A 20,821-nucleotide genomic window follows, 5' to 3' on the forward strand; every position below is an offset into this window, starting at 1 on the left:
ATCATGAGTCCTTCAGAATTAATTGTCTTAGATCATTGTATTGCTAGGAATAGCTAAGTCATTCACAGTTGATATCATACAATATTACGGTTACTGTGCATGATGTTCTCCTGGTTCTACTCACTTCACTTTGCATCAATTCATGTCTTTGCAGGTTTTTCCTGCTCATCATTTCTTATAGCACAATAGTCTCCATTGCAATCAACATTGAACAGCTTGTTCAGCCATTACCCACTTGATGGACATCCCCTCAATTTCCTGTTCTTTGCTACCACAAAAAGAGTTGCTATAAATATTTTTGTATATATAGGTCTTTTTCCTTTTTTAAAAAAATCTCTTTGGTATATAGACCCAGTAGTGCTATTGCTGGTCAGGGTATGCAGAAATTTTAGCCTTTTGGGGCATAGTTCTAATTTGTTCTCCAGAATGGTTGGATCAGTTCACAACTCCACCAACATAGCATTAGTGTCCCAATTTTTCCACATCCCCTTCAACATTTGTCATTTTCTTTTTCTTTCATATTAACCAATATGATAGGTGTAAAGTGGTACCTCAGAGTTGTTTTAATTTGCATTTCTCTAATCAACAGTGATTTAGAGCATTTTTATATGACTATAGGTAGCTTTGACTTCATCTGAAAACTGCCTGTTCATATCCTTTGACCACTTGTCAATTGGAGAATGACTTGTAGTCTTAGAAATTTGACTCTGTTTGCTATGTATTTGAGAAATGAGGCCTTTATCAGAGAAATTTGCTGTAAAATTCCCCTCTTCCTCCAGTTTTCTGCTTTCTTTCTAATATTGGCTGCAATGATTTTGTTTGTGTAAAGCCTTTTTAATTTAATGTAATAAAAAGCATCCATTTTGTATTTTCTAATGCTCTCTGCCTCTTGTATGGTCATGGATTCTTCCCTTATGAATAAATCTGACAGGTAAACTATTTCATGCTACCCTAATTTGCTTTTGGTATTGCCCTTTATGTCTAACTCGTAACCATTCTGACTTTATCTTGTTAAACGATATGAGATGTTGATCTATTCCTGATTTCTGCCAAACAGCTTTCCAGTTTTCCCAGCAGTTTTTGTCAAATAGTGAACTCTTGTCCCAAAAGTTTGGATATTTCAGTTTATCAAACACTTGATTACCATGGTCATTTACTACTATATATTATATACTTAATCTATCCCACTGATCCACCACTCTGTTTCTTAGCCAGTACCAGATTGTTTTGATGATTACTACTTTTGATACGGTTTGAGATCTGGTACAGCTAAATCACCGTCCTTCACCTTTTTTCATTCTTGACCTTTTGTTCTTCCAGATAAATTTTGTTATTATTTTTTCTAGCTCTATAATATAATTGTTTGGTAGTTTGATTGGTATGACACTGAATAAATAGATAGATTTAGGTAGAATTGTCATTTTTATTATATTAGCTCAGTCTACCCATGAGCAATTAATATTTCTCTGATTGTTTCAATCTGACTTTATTTGTGTGAAAAGTGTATTGTCATTGTGTTCATATAGTTCCAGGGTTTGTCTTGGCAGGTAGACTATGGTACTCTTTTTTCTTTTTTTAATGATTGTGAAAGTTAGTTGAAGTGTCACTGTGATCATTTACTTGTCCCAATCAATCATTCAATCAGCAAGCACTTATTAAGCACCTACTGTTTTCTGGTTCTGTGCTAGATTCTAGGAATACAAATATAAAAGAGAAATAGTTCCTGTCTTGAGGTGTTTATAGTCTAGTTGGAAAAGACATGTATGTATATATAGAAGTATATACATATAGAGAATATATTGAGGTGATTTTGTATGAAGGTACTAGCAGCTGGGATTATAAGGAAGGCTTTATGAGGAAGGCACTGGAGCCAGTCCTTGAAAGAAACTGAAAGGGCCCTTGGATGGAATTGAGCAAGGACTTTATTCTAGGCATGAAGGACAGTTAATGCAAAGACACAGAGGTTAGAGATGGAGGATTGTGTTTGAGGAACAGTAAGAAGTTCAGTTTGGTGTGGTTGCAATACATGGGAAGGGAGGTGATGTTTAATAAGCCTGGGAAGGTGTACTGGGTCTAGGTTGTGAAGGCTTTAAAAGCCAACAGGAGGAATTTATATTTTATCTTAGACATAGTAGGGAAATACTAGTATTTGTTGAGGAGAGGAACGAAATGATCAGACTTATACTTCAGGGAAATTTCCTTAATAGCTCTGTGAAGAATGGACTGGAGTAGGGAGAAATTTGAGGCAGTGAGACCAATTAGGAGGCTATTCTAATGATCCAGGTGAGAGTTAATTAGGGCTTAAATTAGGATTGAAGCTGAGTGGAGAGAGGGGAACAAATTTAAGGTGTGCTTGGAGGTAGAATTGACACGATTCATCAACAGAATGGATATAGATGGGATAAGAGAGAGTGAGGAAGATGTCATTAAGGTTCCTAACATAGACATGGTGGTGCTTTTGACATACATAGAGAAGTTTGAAAGACATGGTGGGTTTCAGATTTGGACACATTGGGTTTGAGATTCCCATGGGACATCCAAGTTGAAATAATAGTTGGTGATATAGGACTGGCTCCTGGGAGAGAGACTAGGGCTAGATATCCAGACCTGGGGGCACATTTTCTGAAACTTGTAAATAATTTTCATTTTGTCATACAGCTAGTACATGCTGGAGGCAGGGTTTAGATTCAGATTTTTCTGACTCTGAGGGCAGTTTTTACTCAGTACAACACACTGATTCTCTTATTAAACTCCTGTGAGCTGATGAGACACACACACACAGAGACAGAGGCAGAGAGAGACACAGAGAGAGACAGAGACAGAGAGAGATATTCAGTGTTATGAAAACCCAGAGAGGAGAGAGGATCCAAGAGAGTAGCATGGTAGTGAACAGGGTCAAATGCTACAGAGAGGTGGAGAAAGAAGACTGGTGATGAAGAGATCCTTGGTAATTTTGGAGAGAGCAGTTTCAGTTGAATAATGAGGTGATAAATTAGGTTTAAAAGGGGTGAGGAGTTGGAGGTGAGGAAGTGGAAGTAACAGTTTTTGATAGGAGTTTGATTAAGAAATGGAGGAGATATTGAACAATAGCTCAAAGAGATGGTAGGATCTAGTGAGGTTTTTTTATCTTAAAAATATGACATGACTGGGGAGACTAGGTGGTGCAGTAGATACAGCACCAGCCCTGGAGTCAGAAGGACCTAAGTTCTGATCTGGCCTCAGATACTTACTAGCTGTGTGACCCTGTGCAAGTCACTTAACCCTGATCACATCCTGCCCTACCTTAGGTGTATTTCTAAGTGACAGTGAAGAAACCAGTAGAAATATTTAAGCTTAAGGATGGGAGATGACGGTGGGGAGAAGATAGGATCAAGGATGCATATAGAAGGGCCAGCCATGGGAAATTGAAGGCCCATTTCTTCATCAGAGACTGTAGTAAAGGAGAAGGCACTGGGGCAAGATATCAAGGGGATGTGAGATGAAGTATGGCAAAGGATCTGTTTTCTCAGTAAAGTGTGAAGCAAAGTCTTCAACCATGAGGGTGATGGGGGTGAGGGGAAGAAAGGAAATATTGCTAATTACATTTAAAGAGAGAAAAGAAGGCTGACAACTGCTATAGGGAGAAAATCAGTTGGGGAAGAGTAAAAGGATTGCCTTTGAGCAGCATTTGAGTAGGAGTGGAGGAGATCATTGGTGAGAGTGATACAGGATTGGGATTTGGAAAGATGTGAGTGGTTATAGAATAAAGGAAGAGATATGAGAGAGTAGAGAATAGTATCAAGGTGAACTGGTTAACTGAATAAGAGATGAGGAAGGGAGGTAAGTGAAGCCAGAGTAGGAGTCATGGCCTGGGAAAGTCTTGAGGGTTAGAGAGATTGGAGGTCATGTTGAAGATTAAGCTAGTAAGATTGCATTTAATACTAAAGCATAGGGAATGAGGTAATGATTGGAGATTATGATCAGAAATACTCATTGTTCTAAGAAAGATGGAGACCAGCAGACCCTTAACTAGGAATTTTTGTGCCTGGACATGTGGCCTGAAAATTATCTTCATATGGTGAGCAGGCTGGATTGGGGGAAGAATTTAACAGAATGTGTGCCATCTGGTAGCACTTTATTTTTACAAATTTTTCTTAACTAACTAGGTTTTAAGCTCTGATGTTTCTGAAATGCTGTCAGTACCCTATAAATTTGGACCCAAGGAGAAAGTGTCTGTGGCCCTTTCCTGGTTCTAATTCTGATGATAAGGATGTTTCTAAACCTAAGTTTTATGGCAAATGTAGAATGGAGGCCAAACAGAATAATTGAGAAGGAGAAACTAAATAGTTCTGTGATCCTGCTCTTGTCCTAACACATTAATCTTTACTCAAACTAGGCAGGTAGGTGGCACAGTGGATAGAGACCTGTGTCTGGAGTCAGGAAGACTTAAGTTCAAATTCAGCCTTAGACACTTACTAGCTGTATGACCCTGGGCAAATCAATCTCTCTCAGTCTCAGTTTCCTCAACTATAAACAAGAGGATAATAATAGTGTCTACTTGGCAGGGTTGTTGTGATAATGAAATATTAATAAAAACACTTAGTACAGTGTCTGACATATAGTGCATGTATATAAGGGCTTATTTTCTTCCTTTCCCCTGAACTGATCAAGAGTTCTGGCATATGGGAGCATGGAAAGGCATTCTTGAGGGCAGAGCCAAGAAAGCAGATTAGAGGCATTAGCCCAGCTGAACTCTCTCAACATTCCCCTCCAAACAATCATAAAATAATGCCTCAAATCAAATTTTGGAGGGGCAGAGCCCATAAAAAGTCAGGGAGAGACATTTTTCCAGCCTTAGAAAATATACAAGGTGCACAGGACAGGTCACATGTTGTGGCTGGAACAGTAGCTACAGCAGCAGCAGCTTTGAGAACTCTTAAGCGCCAAGACAATAAGGGGGGGGGTCACACAACTGGTCAGAAAGAGATTCCAGGGGACTAGTTGCTGGCATTGGGTACAGCTGGCACTGATGATGCCCACACTTAATTCTTGGTTGCAGTTCCAGAGCAGAGAGGAACACTTGTGGTCAGTCATAAGGTAGTAGGAGCCCTGGTCACAGTTCCAGGGTCAAGAGGGGTGCTAGTGCTTGCAGCTTCAGGAAAAAGGGGGCCCTTCATGTGTAAAGACCAGAGCACAGACCAGGAGAGCATAGACCATGCCTTTCCACCTATTATAGCACTTTGGAAGCACTGAAAACTTGTAGATTCCCAGAACTAGTTCTGAAAACAACAGCACAAAAAGCCCGAGGCTTGGCACAGTGGCTGCCCACCCCTAGGTGAGCAGAACCCAACTTTAACATAAAATTTAAAGTGAAGAAATAGTCTGGAAAAGAGCAAACAACAAAAAAAGAACTTGATCATAAAAAACCTCTACAGTGGTAGAGAAGACTAGGTCAAACTCAGAGAAGACAATAAGGCAAAAACAGCTACAACTAAATCCTCAAAGAAAAGTGTTAATTGAGCACAAATGAAACAAGAATTTCAGGAAGTGTTAAAGAAGAAGATAAGAGTGTAGAGGAAAAATAAACAAGAGCGAGGCAAGAAAATTATGAAAAGAGAATTAACAGCTTGATTAAAGAGACACAAAAACATTGAAGAAAATAACACTTTAAAAACAGAATTGACCTGATGGTAAAAGAGGCACAAAAATTCACTAAAGGAATTCATCAAATTCCTTAAAAAGCAGAATTGGCCAAATGGAAAAAGAGGTACAAAAGTTCATGAAGAAAACAATTCCTTAAAAATTAGAATTGGGCAAGTGGAAGATAAAGACTCCATGAGACATCAAGAAACAATAAAACAAAATTTAAAAAATGAAAAAAATAGAAGAAAATGTGAAATACTTCATCAGAAACACAACTAACCTGAAAAATAGATTGAAAAATGAAAATTTAGAATTTTTGGACTACCAGGAAGCTATGATCAAAAAAAGAACCTAGACATCATATTTCAAGAAATTATCAAGGAAAACTGCCTTGATATCTCAGATCCAGAGGTAAAATAGAAATAGAAAGAATGCACCAATCACCTCCTGAAAGAGATTTCAAAATGAAAACTCCCAGGAATGTTATAGCTAAATTCTAGAGCTCCCAGGTCAAGAAGAAAATATTACAAACAGCCAGGAAGAAACAATTCAAATGTTGTAGAGCCACAGTCAGTATAGCATAAGATTTAGTAGCTTCTACCTTAATGGATTGAAGGGCTTGGAATGTGATATTCCAGAGTGCAAAGGAGCTAGGATTACACCAAGAATCACCTACCCAGCAATACTGAGTATAATCCTTTAGGAGACAAAAAAGAATATTTAATGAAGTAGAGGAGTTTCAAGCATTCCAGATGAAAAGAACAGAGCTGGATATTTGACATTCAAACACAAGACACAAGAAAAGTACAAAAAGGTAAACATGAAAGAGGAATCATAAGAGTCTCAATAAGGTTAAACTGTTTACAATCCTATATGAGAAGTTGATTCACATAACTCCTAAGAACTTTATCATTATTAGGGTAGTTAAAAGGAGTTTACATAGGCAGAAGACATGGGTTTAATTATGTTGGAATGATCTCCAGAAGAAAAAAAAGAAAAAAGAAAGAGTGAAAAGGAAGGATGCACTAGGAGAAGGAGAAAGGGAGAGGTAGAATGAGGAAAATTTTCTCACATAAAAAAGGTATGCAAGGAAGAGTTTTTACAGTGAAGGCAAAAATGAGGGACAGTGGCAGGCAATACTTAAACCTCACTTTCATTGGAGTTGGTTCAAAGAGGGAAGAATATATATATATATATATATATATACATATATATATATGTATATATATATATGTGTGTGTGTGTGTGTGTGTGTGTGTGTGTATGTATGTATATACATCTATATACATACATGCATATGCACACGTTCAATTGTGTATAGAAATCTATCTTACCCAAAAGAGAAATTGGAGTGGAAGGGAATAAAAGAAAAGGGGGGATGATCAAAGGGAGGGTGAATTAAGGGAGGCAGGGGTTAGAAGCAAAATAGCCTTTTGAGGAGGGATAAGATGAAAAGAGAGAAGGAAGACTACACAGAAGAAAATGGGATAGAGGCAAATACACAGTTAGCAGTCATAACTGTGAATGCAAATAGGATGAGCTCACCCACAAAATGGGAGCAGATAGCAGAATGGATTAGAAACCAGAATCCAACAATATGTTGTTTAGAAGAGATACACTTGAAACAGAAAGACACACAAAGTTAGAATAAAGAACTGGAACAGTATCTAATAACTTCAGCTGGAGTAAAAAAGGCAAGGATAGCAATTATGCTCTCAGACAAAGCAAAAGCAAAAATAGATTTAAAGTGATAATGAGGGAAATTACATTTTGCTGAAAGGCACCATAGACAATGAAGTAATATAAAATTTTCTTTTGCAGAAGTTTCTTTGATAAAAGCCTCATTTCTCAATATATTGAGAACTGAGTCAAATCGATAAAAATAAGGGCCATTCACCAATTGATAAATAGTCAAATGATATGAACAGGCCATTTTCAGAAGAAGAAATCAAAAGTATTTATAGTCATATAAAGCTATTCTATTGATTAGAGAAATGCAAATTAAAACAACTTTGAGGTACCACCTCATATTTATCAGAAATGACAAATGCTGGAGGGGATGAGGGAAAATTACACTAATGAACTGTTGGTGGAATAGTAAACTGGTCCAACCATTCTGGGGAACAATTTGAAACTATGCCCAAAGCATTATAAAACTGTCCATACCCATTCTTCCAGCAAAACCACTACTAGGTGTGTAACCCAAAGAGATCAAAGAAAAAGGAAAAGGACCTATACAGAATGTTCAAAGATATTTATAGCAGCTCTTTCTTGTGGTGGTGAAGAATTTGAAATCAAGGGGATGCTTATCAATTGGGAAATGGCTGAGCAAGCTGTGGCATATGATTGTGATAGAATACTCTTATGCTATAAGAAACGATGAGTAGGATAGTTTCAGAAAAATATGCCAAGACTTATATGAATTGATACAAAGTGAAGAGAGAATAACCAGGAGATCCTTGTGCATAGTAACAGCAATGTTGTAATGATGATCAACTGTGAAAGACTTGGCTACTCTGATCAACACAGTGATCCAAGATAATTCTAAAGGACTCATAATGGAAAAATGCTATCCACCTCCAGAGAGAAAACTGAGAACTCTGAAGGCAAATTGAAGTAAAATGTTCTCACTTTTTTGGCTTTGTTTTGCAATATGGCTAATATAGAAATACATTTTGCATGATTTCACATGTATAGTTGATATTATATTGCAGCCCTCTCAGTGCGTGAGGGAGGGGGTAAGAGAGAGAAAGAGAATTTGGAACACAAAATTTAAAAAGAAAAGAATGTTAAAATAAATAACAAATTTTAGACAAGGAAACCAGATGAATTCTGGCATATAAAAACCTATCTTTTTAAGGCCCATCCTATGCTCCTACTGCTCTACACATTGCTCTGACCATGGGAAGAAGAAAGGAAACCATTTATGAAGCAGCTACTATATGCAAATACTGTGCTAAGCTTTTTACAAATATTATTTCATTGAATCTTTTAGCTCATATAGTACTGAATCTTTTAGCTGCCTTGCCCACTTCCATGAATATATTGCCTATGACCTGTGGTTCATACCCACCTGAATGTGCTGGAAACTCAGAAGAACAGAAAAAGAGGAGGATTCAGATTGCTGAGGTCCTATAGCAGTGCTGACTACTTGGGAGTTCAGGTAGATTCCATAACTCTTCTTCCCATGGTTCTCCTCAAAAAAGGATGCATTTATAATGGTTCCAAGGGAAAAATAGGAGACGAAAGCAACTGCACTTGGACCTAAAAAAAAAGGAAAGGAAAGGAAAAAAGAGTAAAGTCCTCCAAGGCAAAAGGTCTTATTCAATCCCATGTTTCCTCAGCAAGTTAGTTTCCTGGAGGTGCATTCTGTCCACTCAATCACTCAATCAATATGCATTTATTAAAGACTTACTTAATGTGATAGCCACTGTGCTAAGCACAAGGGATAAAAAGAAATGAAACAAACAGTCCCTGACCTCAAGCAGTTTATATTTTAATGGGTGAGTACACATATATAAATCAAAATATACAAGATAAATACAGAGTACAGATATGGATAATACATAATACAGATAACCTTAGAGATGTTGACACTAGCAGGTGTGTGTGTGTGTGTGTGTGTGTGTGTGTGTGTGTGTGAGATAACTAGGTAGGTCTTCCTGGAGGATGTGGTGTTTAGGCTGAATTTTAAAGGACATCAGGGATTCTAAGAGTTAGAGGTAAGGAGGGAGAACATTCCAGGCATGGGGAACAGCTAATGAATGGCATGCATGGAGTATAAAAGATGGAGTGTCACGTATAAGGAACAGCAAGGAACCCAGTATGGCTGGATTATAGAGAGCCTGAAGAGGAATAGAATGTAAGAATAATGGAAAGGTAGGAAGAGGCCAGATTATAAAGAGTTTTAAATGCCGAAAAAAGAGATTTATATTTGGTCCTGAAGGTAGTAGAAAATCATGGGGTTTAATGAGAAAGGAGATGATATGATCAGACTTCTACATTAGGAAAATTACTTTGTTATCTGAGTACAGGTTGGACTGGTGCTGAAGGCTGATATTCAGGTGATGTGGAAAGAAGATGTGTGAGAGAGAAGGTTGTGAAGGTAGAAATGATGGGCTTTGGGAACTGATTGGACATGCCAGATGAGTAAGAGAGAGGAGCTGAAGATGACATAGAGGTTGAGAAGTTGGGTGACTGGGAGGATGGTGGTTCTCTTGACAGTAAAAAGGATGCTCTTAGTAAGCAAAGGTTTAGAGAAAAAGATAATAGGTTCTGTTTTGGACATATTGAATTTGAGATGCTTATAGGACATCTAGTCTGAAATGTCTGACAGGAACTTGGTAATGTGAAGAGAGAGAGGCTAGGAATATACAAACAGATCTGGGAATCATCTACCGAGGCAGATGATACTTGAATGCATAGTAATTGATAAGATCACAAAATGAGAATAAAATAGAACTAAAAGAGAAGAGGATCCCGGACATAACCTAAAAAAGTTCATGTAGGTGACATGGTTGAAGACAGAACAAAAGAGACATCCAAAGAGCAGTCAGACAAGAAGGAGAACTAGGAGAAAGCAGCATCACGGAAACTCAGAGAAGAGACAGTATCTAGGAGGAGCAGGGTCCACTGTGTCAAAGAGGTCAAAGAATGAAGATCAAGTAGGGGCCATTAGAGTTGGCAATTAAGAGATCTCTGGCCATTTCGTAGAGAGAAGAACTTTGACATGACAAGGTTGAAAGTCAGATCACAGAGGTCTCAAAGCAACTGAGGAAGTGGAGGCACTGAGTGTTGACAGTTTTTTTCAAGGGGTTTCATGGCCTTATTTTTTTTTCAGTAAAGTATGAGACAAATTCCTCAGCAGAGAAAGAAGTAGTTTGAGAAGCTTGAGGGAGAAACAGGTTTTGAATACGGATAAGTAGCTAGGGAGCCAATTAAAGAGTCCTGCCTTGGTGGAGTGAAGGCCCAGGAGAAATTGTCTAGCACAATTTTATAGTCCACAATGATTTGTGATTTCCTCCAGCTCTAATCAGCAGCATTTGAATTAGAGCAAAGGAGGCAGGTGGGGAATAATTGAGTGTTGAGGCTTACCAAAACATGATTAATGATAGGATAGGGAAGCAATTGATTCAAGAGTAGAGAATAGAATAGTTGAACTGGTTCACTTGAGGGAGCCAAGACTGGAGAAGGGGGAGGTCTAACTGGAATAGGGGTGATGGCCTGGAATTGTGCTAAGGGATGGAAGGATTGGAGGTCATCATGAGAACACAGAAAAGGTTTAGGGGGAGAGAGGCATGGGGAATGATGAAAAGATAAGAGATTATGATAAAAATCCAGAGGTTTTGAACATGGAGGCAACCTTTTTGTAGGTGGCGGCAAGATCACGGGTCCAACTAATCCTGTGGGTAGCAGAAGTGGAACTGCAGAGTTGGCTGTGGGAGTTGAGTTGTGAAATTTCAGAATGGGGAAGTTAGGATATTTGAAGGAACATCAGAATATATGTTGCAGTCTCCTAAAATGAAAGGAAGAACATGAGGTGGAAAGGGAGACTGTCAACTTGGCACCAAACTCAATGAGAAAGGGAGGCTCTCTTGGGAGTCAGTAGATTATAGCTATCAGAATCTGGATTAGATGATAAGATCTGGATTGCATGAAACTCAGAGGAGAGGTTGCTGAGTGATGATGGTAAAGGAAGAGTCCAGATGTAATGGGAAGCAGAGAATATTAGGACTCTCCCATCATGGCCATTGAGTCAGAGCATATGAGTGAAAGCAACCATTGCTGGAAAGGGTGGTCAGGGAATCTGGAGTGAACCAGGTCTCCATGAGTTGCCAAAGATGAAAAGAACAAGAAGGGGAGAAAGGAGATGTTTAAGATGAAACCACTTCTGTTAATTGTGGAACAGACCTTTCGGCAGGCACAGTAGAAAAGTGGGAGTTTATGGAGTGAAATATTGGGGATAGAGTTGAGAGGACGGGAGTGAGAAGGCTAAGCTTGGGGCTTTGTTGTCCAGCACTTGTGGCTGAGAGTCTGGAAGGCACTTGAAATGCCTCTACTTTCTCATTTGCTTTCAAACCTCTGTGATCTGGCTTCCAATCTTGTTGTTCAACTGAAGTTGCTGTCTCTCCAAAATGACAAATGATCTCTTAATTCTCAATCTACTGGCCTCTTCTCGATCCTCATACTTCTTGACCTTTGCTGGATCTGACACAGTTGACTACCTTCTCCTCCTGGATACTATCTCTTCTCCGAGTTATCATGATGCTGCTTTCTTCTGGTTCTGCTCCTTCTTGTCTGACTGCTCCTTCACAGTCTCTTTTGTTCTATCTTCAGCCATGTCGTATACATTCATTCACTCTGAGAGTCTGAGAGGTCAAGTTAAGAGGCCCATAAGCCTCTTGAAGGGGGTGGCAAGATCACGGGTCCAACTAATCCTGTGGGTAGCAGAAATGGAACTTCAGAATTGGTTGTGGGAGTTGAGTTGTGAGGAGTTGTGAAATTTCAGAATTGGGAAGTTAGGACATTTGAAGGAACATCAAAAGGTTTAAAGAGGGCCAGGGAAGCTAGAAGTAGGGATGAGGAGGTAGAGCATTCCAGGCATGGAGGACAACCAGGGAAAATGCTCAAAGTGGAAAGATGGAGTTTGTTGTGTGAGGAACAACGAGGAGGCCAATGTCACTGGTGGGGTATAAGGTGTGAGAAGACTGGAAAAGTTGGTGGTAGGGTAGAGGTTATGAAGGGCTTTGATTGTCAGAGAGTTTTACACTTCATTCTAGAGGTCATAGGGAGCCATTGGAGTTTACTGAGAAAGGGGGTGGGACATGACATGGCTAGGCTTGCCTTTTAGGAAGATCGCTTTGGCTTAAACCCATGTCTTCCTGACTTCAAGGCCAGATCTCTATCTACTATACCACATTGTCTTTCACTGATTTGTGAATAGTAGGCACTTAATAAATGCCAGTTGACTTAAATCTGAGTTTAACAGTTAATAAAGGGCAGCTAGGTAGAGCACCTGGAGTACCAGGTCTGGCATCAGGAAGACCTGACTTAAAATCTGGCCTCAGACACTTACTAGCTGTGTGACTCTGGGCAAGTCACTTTACTGTTTGCTTCAGCTTCCTCATCTGTGAAATGAGCTGGAGAAGGAAATGGTAAACCACTCCAGTCTTTGCAAGAAAACTCCAAAAGGGATCAAGAAGAGTCAGACAGTACTGAAAACTACTAAATGACAAAGTAACAGTTAACAAAGCTTCCTCAGAAGCCCCTCCTTCTACAGTGACCGTGGGCAAATCACGGAACCTTTCAGCACTCCAATTCCAGATGAGTTACTGATCTGCATTGGTGGGAGCTCCCCACGCTGATGAAACTGTAGATCCGGACAGCAACAGAACAATAGTTTAGCTTTCAGCAATCTAGTAAAATTTGTAAAAAAAAAAAGATTAGGCTAATGGTATTTGTAATGGTATTTGCCATTAGGACAGTTTGTCCTTGAAGGAAGATTTTGCTCACAAGGTATGCTATCCCGAAGTGGTGAGGGGTGGCCAGGGATGTAGCTTCCCCCATTGTAGCCCTCTAGACAGATACCTGATGATTATTTGCCATTGAGGTCTATGGCAGAAGGGATTTTTGTTTAGATAGTTACAGGTTGGTTGAGTCGGATACTTGAGGACTCTCTGACATTGAAGGATTGTGTGGCATTCCAGTCTGTTCTGGGTGAGTACAGAGTCCATAAAGTGAGTGTACCTTGAGTATCTGAGTGGATGATGTCCATGCAGGAAATTTCCACTGAGTTATTCTGAGCTTCCAGTCTAGAGTTCCCATTTTCCTGGGAGCAGTTGCTGATTACACGTGTTTCAAAAGCTGGGAAAAACAATGAAACAAATGAGCCCACTTGCATTGCTTCTTAGCCAAGAAGCCACCACTATATGAAGCATCCTAGCCCATTTCCTTGAATGAGCTACATCTGACCCCCGTGACGTTATGTGAGATGACAGCTGATTTTGTCTTCTTTTGGGACCACTGGCACTCAGGGGAAGGATTCAATTATCTGGGCCAATGGCAGGAGTGTCTGAATCGCATAGTTTCCTTGTCATTTAAATGTAGATTGTATGAGTCTGAGGGATCCACATCAGACATACATCTTAGTTGTGCTTTGGATAGTGACATTGCAGATGGTCAACCATAATTAAAGGTCAGCATTTTACTCAAGGACTAGCCTACCACCATTTCCCCATTTTTTTTCAATAGCGTGAGCTCCCTACTTTGATTTGAAGCTGACAAAGCTCTCAGTTGGAAGGAGGAGTAGACTCATACTGTTTGGAACCAGGAACAATGAAAGGGTGGAAGTTTTGCATTGGCTTGATATCAGGAAAGCCTTCCTAGAAGAACTCTCCAGAAGCACAAAGGGATGTCTCAGGAAGCAGTGCATTCCCTTTCATTGGAGGTCTTCTACAAAGGCTGGATGGTCAAAATATTTATCACTTGATCAGACAAGGTGATCCTAGCTTTTCTAAATTCAGCTGGGTGGGTCCCAGCAGAACTAGGAATTCTAACCCCTAGGGAAGATTAAGTCAAGGAAAGGTGGATTTATTTGTCCCTTCCCCATGAAAAGATTAGGCTGCCCATCACCTACACAGTTTAGCCTGACTCCCTGCAGTTTGGCTATGAATGCTGCCTGATTTCTGATCCTCGCCCTCAGCAGCAGGTGAGGCAGCTGGAGTAGGAGGAGGCAGGTAGGGAGGGGTACTACCATGAGGGAAGACATTCATCTTGGAGGGGTTGGGCAATGGAGTGAAGGTGATTTTGTTATATGGTATGAGTTGAAGGAAGCTGCCACTGGAAGGAAGTGCAGTCCTGAAAGTCAGCTACCTTTGCTCCAAATCTGTTCATCCATAGCTTGTCTTAAGAGCCCATCCATCCAACCAATCAATCAACAAAGACTTATGAAACACCTACTATGTGTTTGACAGACATTTGCCTAGACCCACTATTCTGCATGTGGGTCACTGAATGCTATACATTCACTATAACAACCTGATTAATTGACTTTTCTACTGGATTACTTGCTGTTTCATTGAGTGGACTGAATCCAATGGTTGTTGGGATCCTGAAGACACAGCTACCTTTTGTTATAATGGCCTTACCCAGAACAGAGTTGCTTTGCACCACCTGGATCTTAGGAGACCTGAGAGCATCCTCCAACACAGCCTGTTCTAGGCTCTGTAATAGTTCTGTCACATCACTTCCAATTCTTCTTTTTTTCTCAGCAGGCCAAGAGTCATGAATGGTAATAAGTGATTCAAGGTGGAAAGAAAGATTCTCCAGCTGATGAGAAAAAATGAATTATCTCATAAGGTTAGAACACCTGTCCAAGGCATTGCTCTGGGACCTGGGCTAAGCTAGGAGGAAGGATGCTAGATAGGAATGCTGACCTTAGAATCAGGAAGATTGAGTTCAAATCCTACCAATGATACTCAATGACTTTGTGACTAGAGGATGTCAAGCAATCTTTCTGAGCATTTTCCTTATCTGTAAAATGGATACAATACCATATGCCTTACAGGGTTGTCATGGAGCTGAGATGGGATAATGTATGCATAGCACCTTAGGAACCTCAAAATACTGTACAATTGTCAGCCATTATTAGATGTAGATGTCTGTGACATTTTACTGGACTCTCCACCTTGGGACCCTGACTCTCCTGTTCCTAACCCCATGTCATGTTTGCCTGATTCCCACTCTCTCCTTGAGCCTGTCTCATCTTTCTAGGATTCCATTTCTGTTCTCTGTCATCTCATTTATCTTCTTACTTAATTCTATTTCTTACACCCTTCCCTTGTCTCACCTTTAGCCGACTAGCATCCGGACTCCTCTCTTTGATTCTATCCCAAGAGAGGTAGCATGGTATGGTGGAAAGAACAGCACAGCTGGAGTCAGAGGACCTTGCCTCTGACACTTACTATCTATGTGACCTGGGGCAACTCATTTCACTTCCTTGGACTTCAGTTTCCTCATCAGTTAAATAAGCAGGTTGAACTAGATGATTTTTTTTTGGCAAGGCAATGGGATTAAGTGACTTACCTGGGTCACACAGCTAGTAAGTGTCAAGTGTCTGAGGCTGGATTTGAACTCAGGTCCTCCTGACTCTAGGGCCGGTGGTCTGTCCACTGTGCCACCTAGCTGCCCCATGAACTAGATGATTTCTGATGCTTCTTCTGGTTCTGAATCAATGATCTGTCTCAGTTTTACTTGATCTCGTTTACTATTCCCTTTATCTGACCCTCTCTCTCCTCTCTCCGGCCTCAACTAACTTCACTTGGTTCCTCTCTCACCGCTTGACTCCATCTTATTCATATTCAGCAACAACTTACTTTGCCGCTGCCTCCAGGGTTCCGGGGCATTGTAGGAAAGGAGACTTCTACAAGAGAGATGGGTAAGGCAGGACCATTAGGAACATGTGTTAAAATGCAGACCTTCTGCTAATCCCCCAAAGATTGTCTCGGGTTGACTTAAGATCATGCTGTTTTGCTTTCATTGGTAAGGTGCTTCTGGATTCTGGGGTTCTGTAGTTGCCTGGGGTGTTGGTGTGTAGCCCAGAAGGATACTCATTCACATCTGGGCTTTCAAAACCAGAAAGATCAAGGCCATTTGGGGAATGAGATGATGTTTTTGTCTCCCAAGTCAAAATTTTCCTCTACTAGCTGACTCCTGGAAAGTCTCCCTTCTTCCTCTAACTTCCCCATGACCAAGAAACAAGACCTCTCCCAAAAGTGCTTACAGTCTTTTCACTTCCATGGAGACGTGGGGACAATGTGTGCTCTGGGTGCATGGCCTGGGCTTTGTCTCAGAGCAATAATTATCAATTACATCTTGTTTGACATTTTACACTATGACATGATTTTTTATATCCTTTCTCTCGATTAACTCTACAACATCTTATGAGGCACACAGTTCACAGACTATTGCTCCCATCTTATAGTTGAGAAAACTGAGGTAGAGAGAGAAAGTGGCTCAACTCTCACTCATTTTCTTCTTAGAGAATCACAGAGATTCTCAGAGTTTTAAGAGATTTCAGAAGACATCTAGTCTGAGCCCATTTCTGAATTAGTATTTCTTCTATGACTTCCCTGACAACTGGTTGTCTATCCCCTGCTTGAAAATCTCTACTAAAATGTAACCCATGAAGCACAGATTGAAAATTAATTGGAAAATAAATAATCTAATCCTAAAGAATGAGTCGGTCAAAGAACAAATAAAAGAAATAATCAATAATTTCATTAAAGTTAATGACAACATTGAGACAACCTACCAAAGTTTGTGGAATGCAGCCAAAGCAATACTTAGAAAAAAAAATTACATCTCTAAACATTTACAACAGGAGAGAAGGAGAGGGAGAGGGAGAGAGAGAGAGAGAGAGAGAGAGAGAGAGAGAGAGAGAGACAGACAGACAGACAGACAGAGACAGAGAGAGACAGAGAGACAGAGAAAGACAGAGACAGAGACAGAGAGAGAAAGGGTAGATCAATGAATTGGGCATGCAACTTAAAAACAACAAATTTAGATCCCCAATTAAATGCTAAAATAGAAATCCTGAAAATCAAAGGAGAGATTAATAAAATTGAAAGCAAAAATACCATTGAATTAATGAATAAAACTAAGAGGTGGTTTTAGGTAAAAAAAGGCAAACCATTGATTAATTTGATTCAAAAAAGAAGAAAACCAAATTACCAAGCTCCTTCTTTGGAGGAGTAGTGTTGATGAATGATGATCACTGACTGTATGTGCACTGGGCTTTTATGCCTTATGCCTCTGAGAAGTTACATCAACAATTCATATTTTAATCTCCTGGATGAGTCAAGTCTGAAAAATCATTTCTTTCACTTAAGAAAGCTTAGCTATGCACAGTGAATTTCAAACTGCACAATAGGGACCGATGACATGATTTCCAACCAGATTGGTAGGGGTTATTGCTACTACTACACTTTGGGAGGTAGTGGTTGCCTTTCATTAAAGAGCTTCAAACAAAGATTGAATGACCATTTCCTGTGCTGAACCTCCCTTTGCTGTCCATGGCCTGATCTCTTCACCTGATTCTTTTTTTATCAAAGACTCAAGTGAAGGCATTTTTTTTTTTCAGGTGATGGGAGCTGGAAAGGATAGTTAACATAATGGATGGCAGAGTCAAGGCCAACATTGAAGACAAGGCCAAATGATTGTCTCTTTTTGCCACTCATCCATTTGGGAATGACTCATATTCTTTTGTGTTTGGGGTTAATTTCCTATAAATTTTGGATATCAGATCATATTAGAGAGACTTGATTGAAAACAATATTTTCCCAAATAAGAGCATCCCAACTCATCCTAGTTATATTGCTTTAATTGGTGCTAAAGAACTTCAATTTCATGTAATTAAAATTATCTACATTATCTTTTGTTGCCAAATTCTATTCTTAATGGTCAAGTAATTTATTGAAAGAAGTTTAATGACTGGCAATTGTAAACAAGCCATTAAATTTCCTTATGATCCTCCTGCTTTCAATTTTCACTGTATGGTGGGGCTTGAGGAATAGAATCAGGAGAGGGATGGCAAATTCATAACTTGACAATATTGCTCCTCCAAGCAAATGGAGAAAATAGGGGCAGTGTCAGCATTTGATACCAACTCTCCCTGGTCTGACCATGGAAGGATCATGCTGGGGTTTCACAGGAGCAGCCAGCCCTCTTTGGTCTTACTCTGTTCCAGTACCCATGACAGTACCTTGTCCTTTCCTGATCACCTGGATCTCTGTATGACTACCACAAATCTTTGATTCTGCACCTGTTCCTTCTTTGCTGTGCATAGCACAGCTGCAACTTAAGACTGTAGCCATACCAGGATATTTCTTCGCTCCAAGTCTCTTGGAAGAATTGGCATGGAATGACAGAGTGGAACATCTAATCTCTCCGCTCCTGGCCATGGGAGGAATAAAATAAAGGATTGGAATTCTTTCTTTGTCTGTGCAAAGTCCGTGTAAATGGATAGAGGGTAAATCTGTGCTGGTGCACAGCCAAGACATCAAAGCTTTCTTTCTCTTTCAGTTCCTCTCATGGCTTCATCCCAATCTCAAACACCAAGATGCTCAAACTTCACTACAATATTAATGGATTACTATATTGTGTACTCTTCTTACACAACCCAACTTTGAGGAAGAGCAAGTTCCATTTTTCTCTGCCTTTTTTTTCTATACTAGAGTATTTCTTTAATCCTCCATTTCCTTTCCTTTCTTAAGACCATATCAGAATTAATTTATAATCAGTCAATCTATTAGCCAACAAGCATTTGTTAAAGAATTTACTAAATTCCAGACACTGTGCTAAACCTAGGAGGTGCAAATGCAAGCAAAAAAGAAAGACAGTCCCTATCCTCGCCTAGCTTACATTCTAATAGGGGAAAGCCAACAAAGAAAAGGGAGATTCAAAAAGGCAAGCTACCCAGAGGAGGGCATGCTGGCATAGTATAGAAAATGAAGGATAGTTGGCCTAGGCCTCTTTCCAAAAACTGAGGTTCTGGGAGGAATTCACCAATGGGAGAAGAAACTCAGTTTCCTTATCTGCTAAAACAGAAGTGTTGGGCTATGAAATCTCTAAGCTCTCTAACACTGAATTTATGATCCTACACACCTGCAGGCCATCTAATCCTGCCCATATCTGAGCAAGAACTACCTGTACAATATACTGCACGAGTGACCACCAGTAATTGTTTATTCAATTTTTGTGTGAAGACATCTAATGAAAGGCAATCTACTACCACCCAAAGTGTGGTAGGAGTGATAGCTTCTACTAACCTGGTTGGAAATCATGACATTAAGCCCTCCTAAGTAACTTGAAATCTTCCATGCATAGCCTAAACTTACTTGAGTCAATGATATCATCTCTGAGACTGGATTCAACCAGGAGTTTAAAGTATGAACTGCTGACATAACTTCTCAGAGGTCTAAGGTGTAATAGAATGGTACCCAAGCAGTCAGGGATCATCATTCATCAGAAGATTCCTCCCTGCTCTGTGAGTCACCACAACCTTCTGGCCAGGTGCATATCCCTGAGGAAATGAGTGGTGGCAAGGGGAGCTGTGCCTAACTGGAACATGCTATATCCTTGTTGAGTAGCCTTTCCATGCTGTTATTGTTTGTTTACCATCATGTGCTCTGTAAGTGTCTCGCCTCATTGCATCTTCAGCAGGAGCTACTGAATGGACTTGAGACATGCCTAGCTCTGAACACAGGACCATCCATTCTAGCTTTGGAAGGAGCTCACTGCCATAAGGGCGACGGGTCTGTTTTCTCCCTGGTACATCCTTATGCACTGCTTCAATTGGTTTTTACTGCTTTTGGCAAAGCCTGATTTGCATGTGCATATATAACTGATCTTCAGCCAGGATAGATAGGGAGATTATAAGTAATTTTTCCTTCTAGTTCTAGCTTTAGCCTCTGTAACTTCTTTGAAACAGTGGGGAGATTGTAATAATTTTTTTCCATCCCCATTCACAATAAGTGTTTTGAAGTAACAAAAATCAATGCAACCAGAAAAAGAAGGAAGTTATTAAATAGGAAAAACTTCTTATCACTTACCTCTGATAAACAATATAAAATATCTTTCCAAGATATATAGGGAATTCTTATTCCACAGTTTACTTGGAAGCTGTGTTTCTTAAACTTTCTTTACTTGAGAACTTTGCTATTTTAAATTGAAGCACTCTTGAATTTGGCAAGAAATCAGGGTTATCTGGCAGCTACACTTCCAACTCCATTACCTAGCCCTTGAAATTCCTCCATTTTTCCTTCTTTCCTCTGTTGCTTCCTTTTCTTCCCTTGGACTTTGAGCAGAAGAGGTAGCTATACACCTCCATGGATAAAATGTCTACTGTGTTCTTCTAAATTCTAAATTCCAAGCATTGCCATTGGGGTCAGAGACTGGGGAATGTGCAAGTCTCAGAGGACAAGTGGGAATTTCATGGAATAATTTGAGGCACCCCTTTTAAGAACCATATAGTTAAGAGATAGGAAAAGTGAAAAATTTCCTTTTACTTTCTCAAATTAGAACCTTGCCGTATGTGTGTGTGTGTGTGTGTGTGTGTGTGTGTGTGTGTGTGTGTGTGTGTGTGTGAAAATTGAGGTCATTCATTTTGAGCTCCATCTTTTCCTCTTCTCTTCATCTCAAA

General features: G+C 39.8%; 1 protein-coding gene across 1 annotated transcript in view; it reads right to left on the minus strand.

The window, feature by feature from the left end:
* Positions 1-20,821, minus strand: part of LOC110203439 (adhesion G protein-coupled receptor E3-like) — a 62,289-nt gene that overhangs the window by 17,298 nt on the left and 24,170 nt on the right. The window contains 2 exon segments of the mRNA XM_020979942.2: positions 8,696-8,886; positions 13,369-13,485. Of these exon segments, the coding sequence (XP_020835601.1) occupies positions 8,696-8,886; positions 13,369-13,485 (308 nt within the window).

Source organism: Phascolarctos cinereus, unplaced genomic scaffold, assembly GCF_003287225.1.
Source record: "Phascolarctos cinereus isolate Bilbo 61053 unplaced genomic scaffold, phaCin_HiC Scaffold_4;HRSCAF=312, whole genome shotgun sequence".
Classification (NCBI taxonomy): Eukaryota; Metazoa; Chordata; class Mammalia; order Diprotodontia; family Phascolarctidae; genus Phascolarctos; species Phascolarctos cinereus.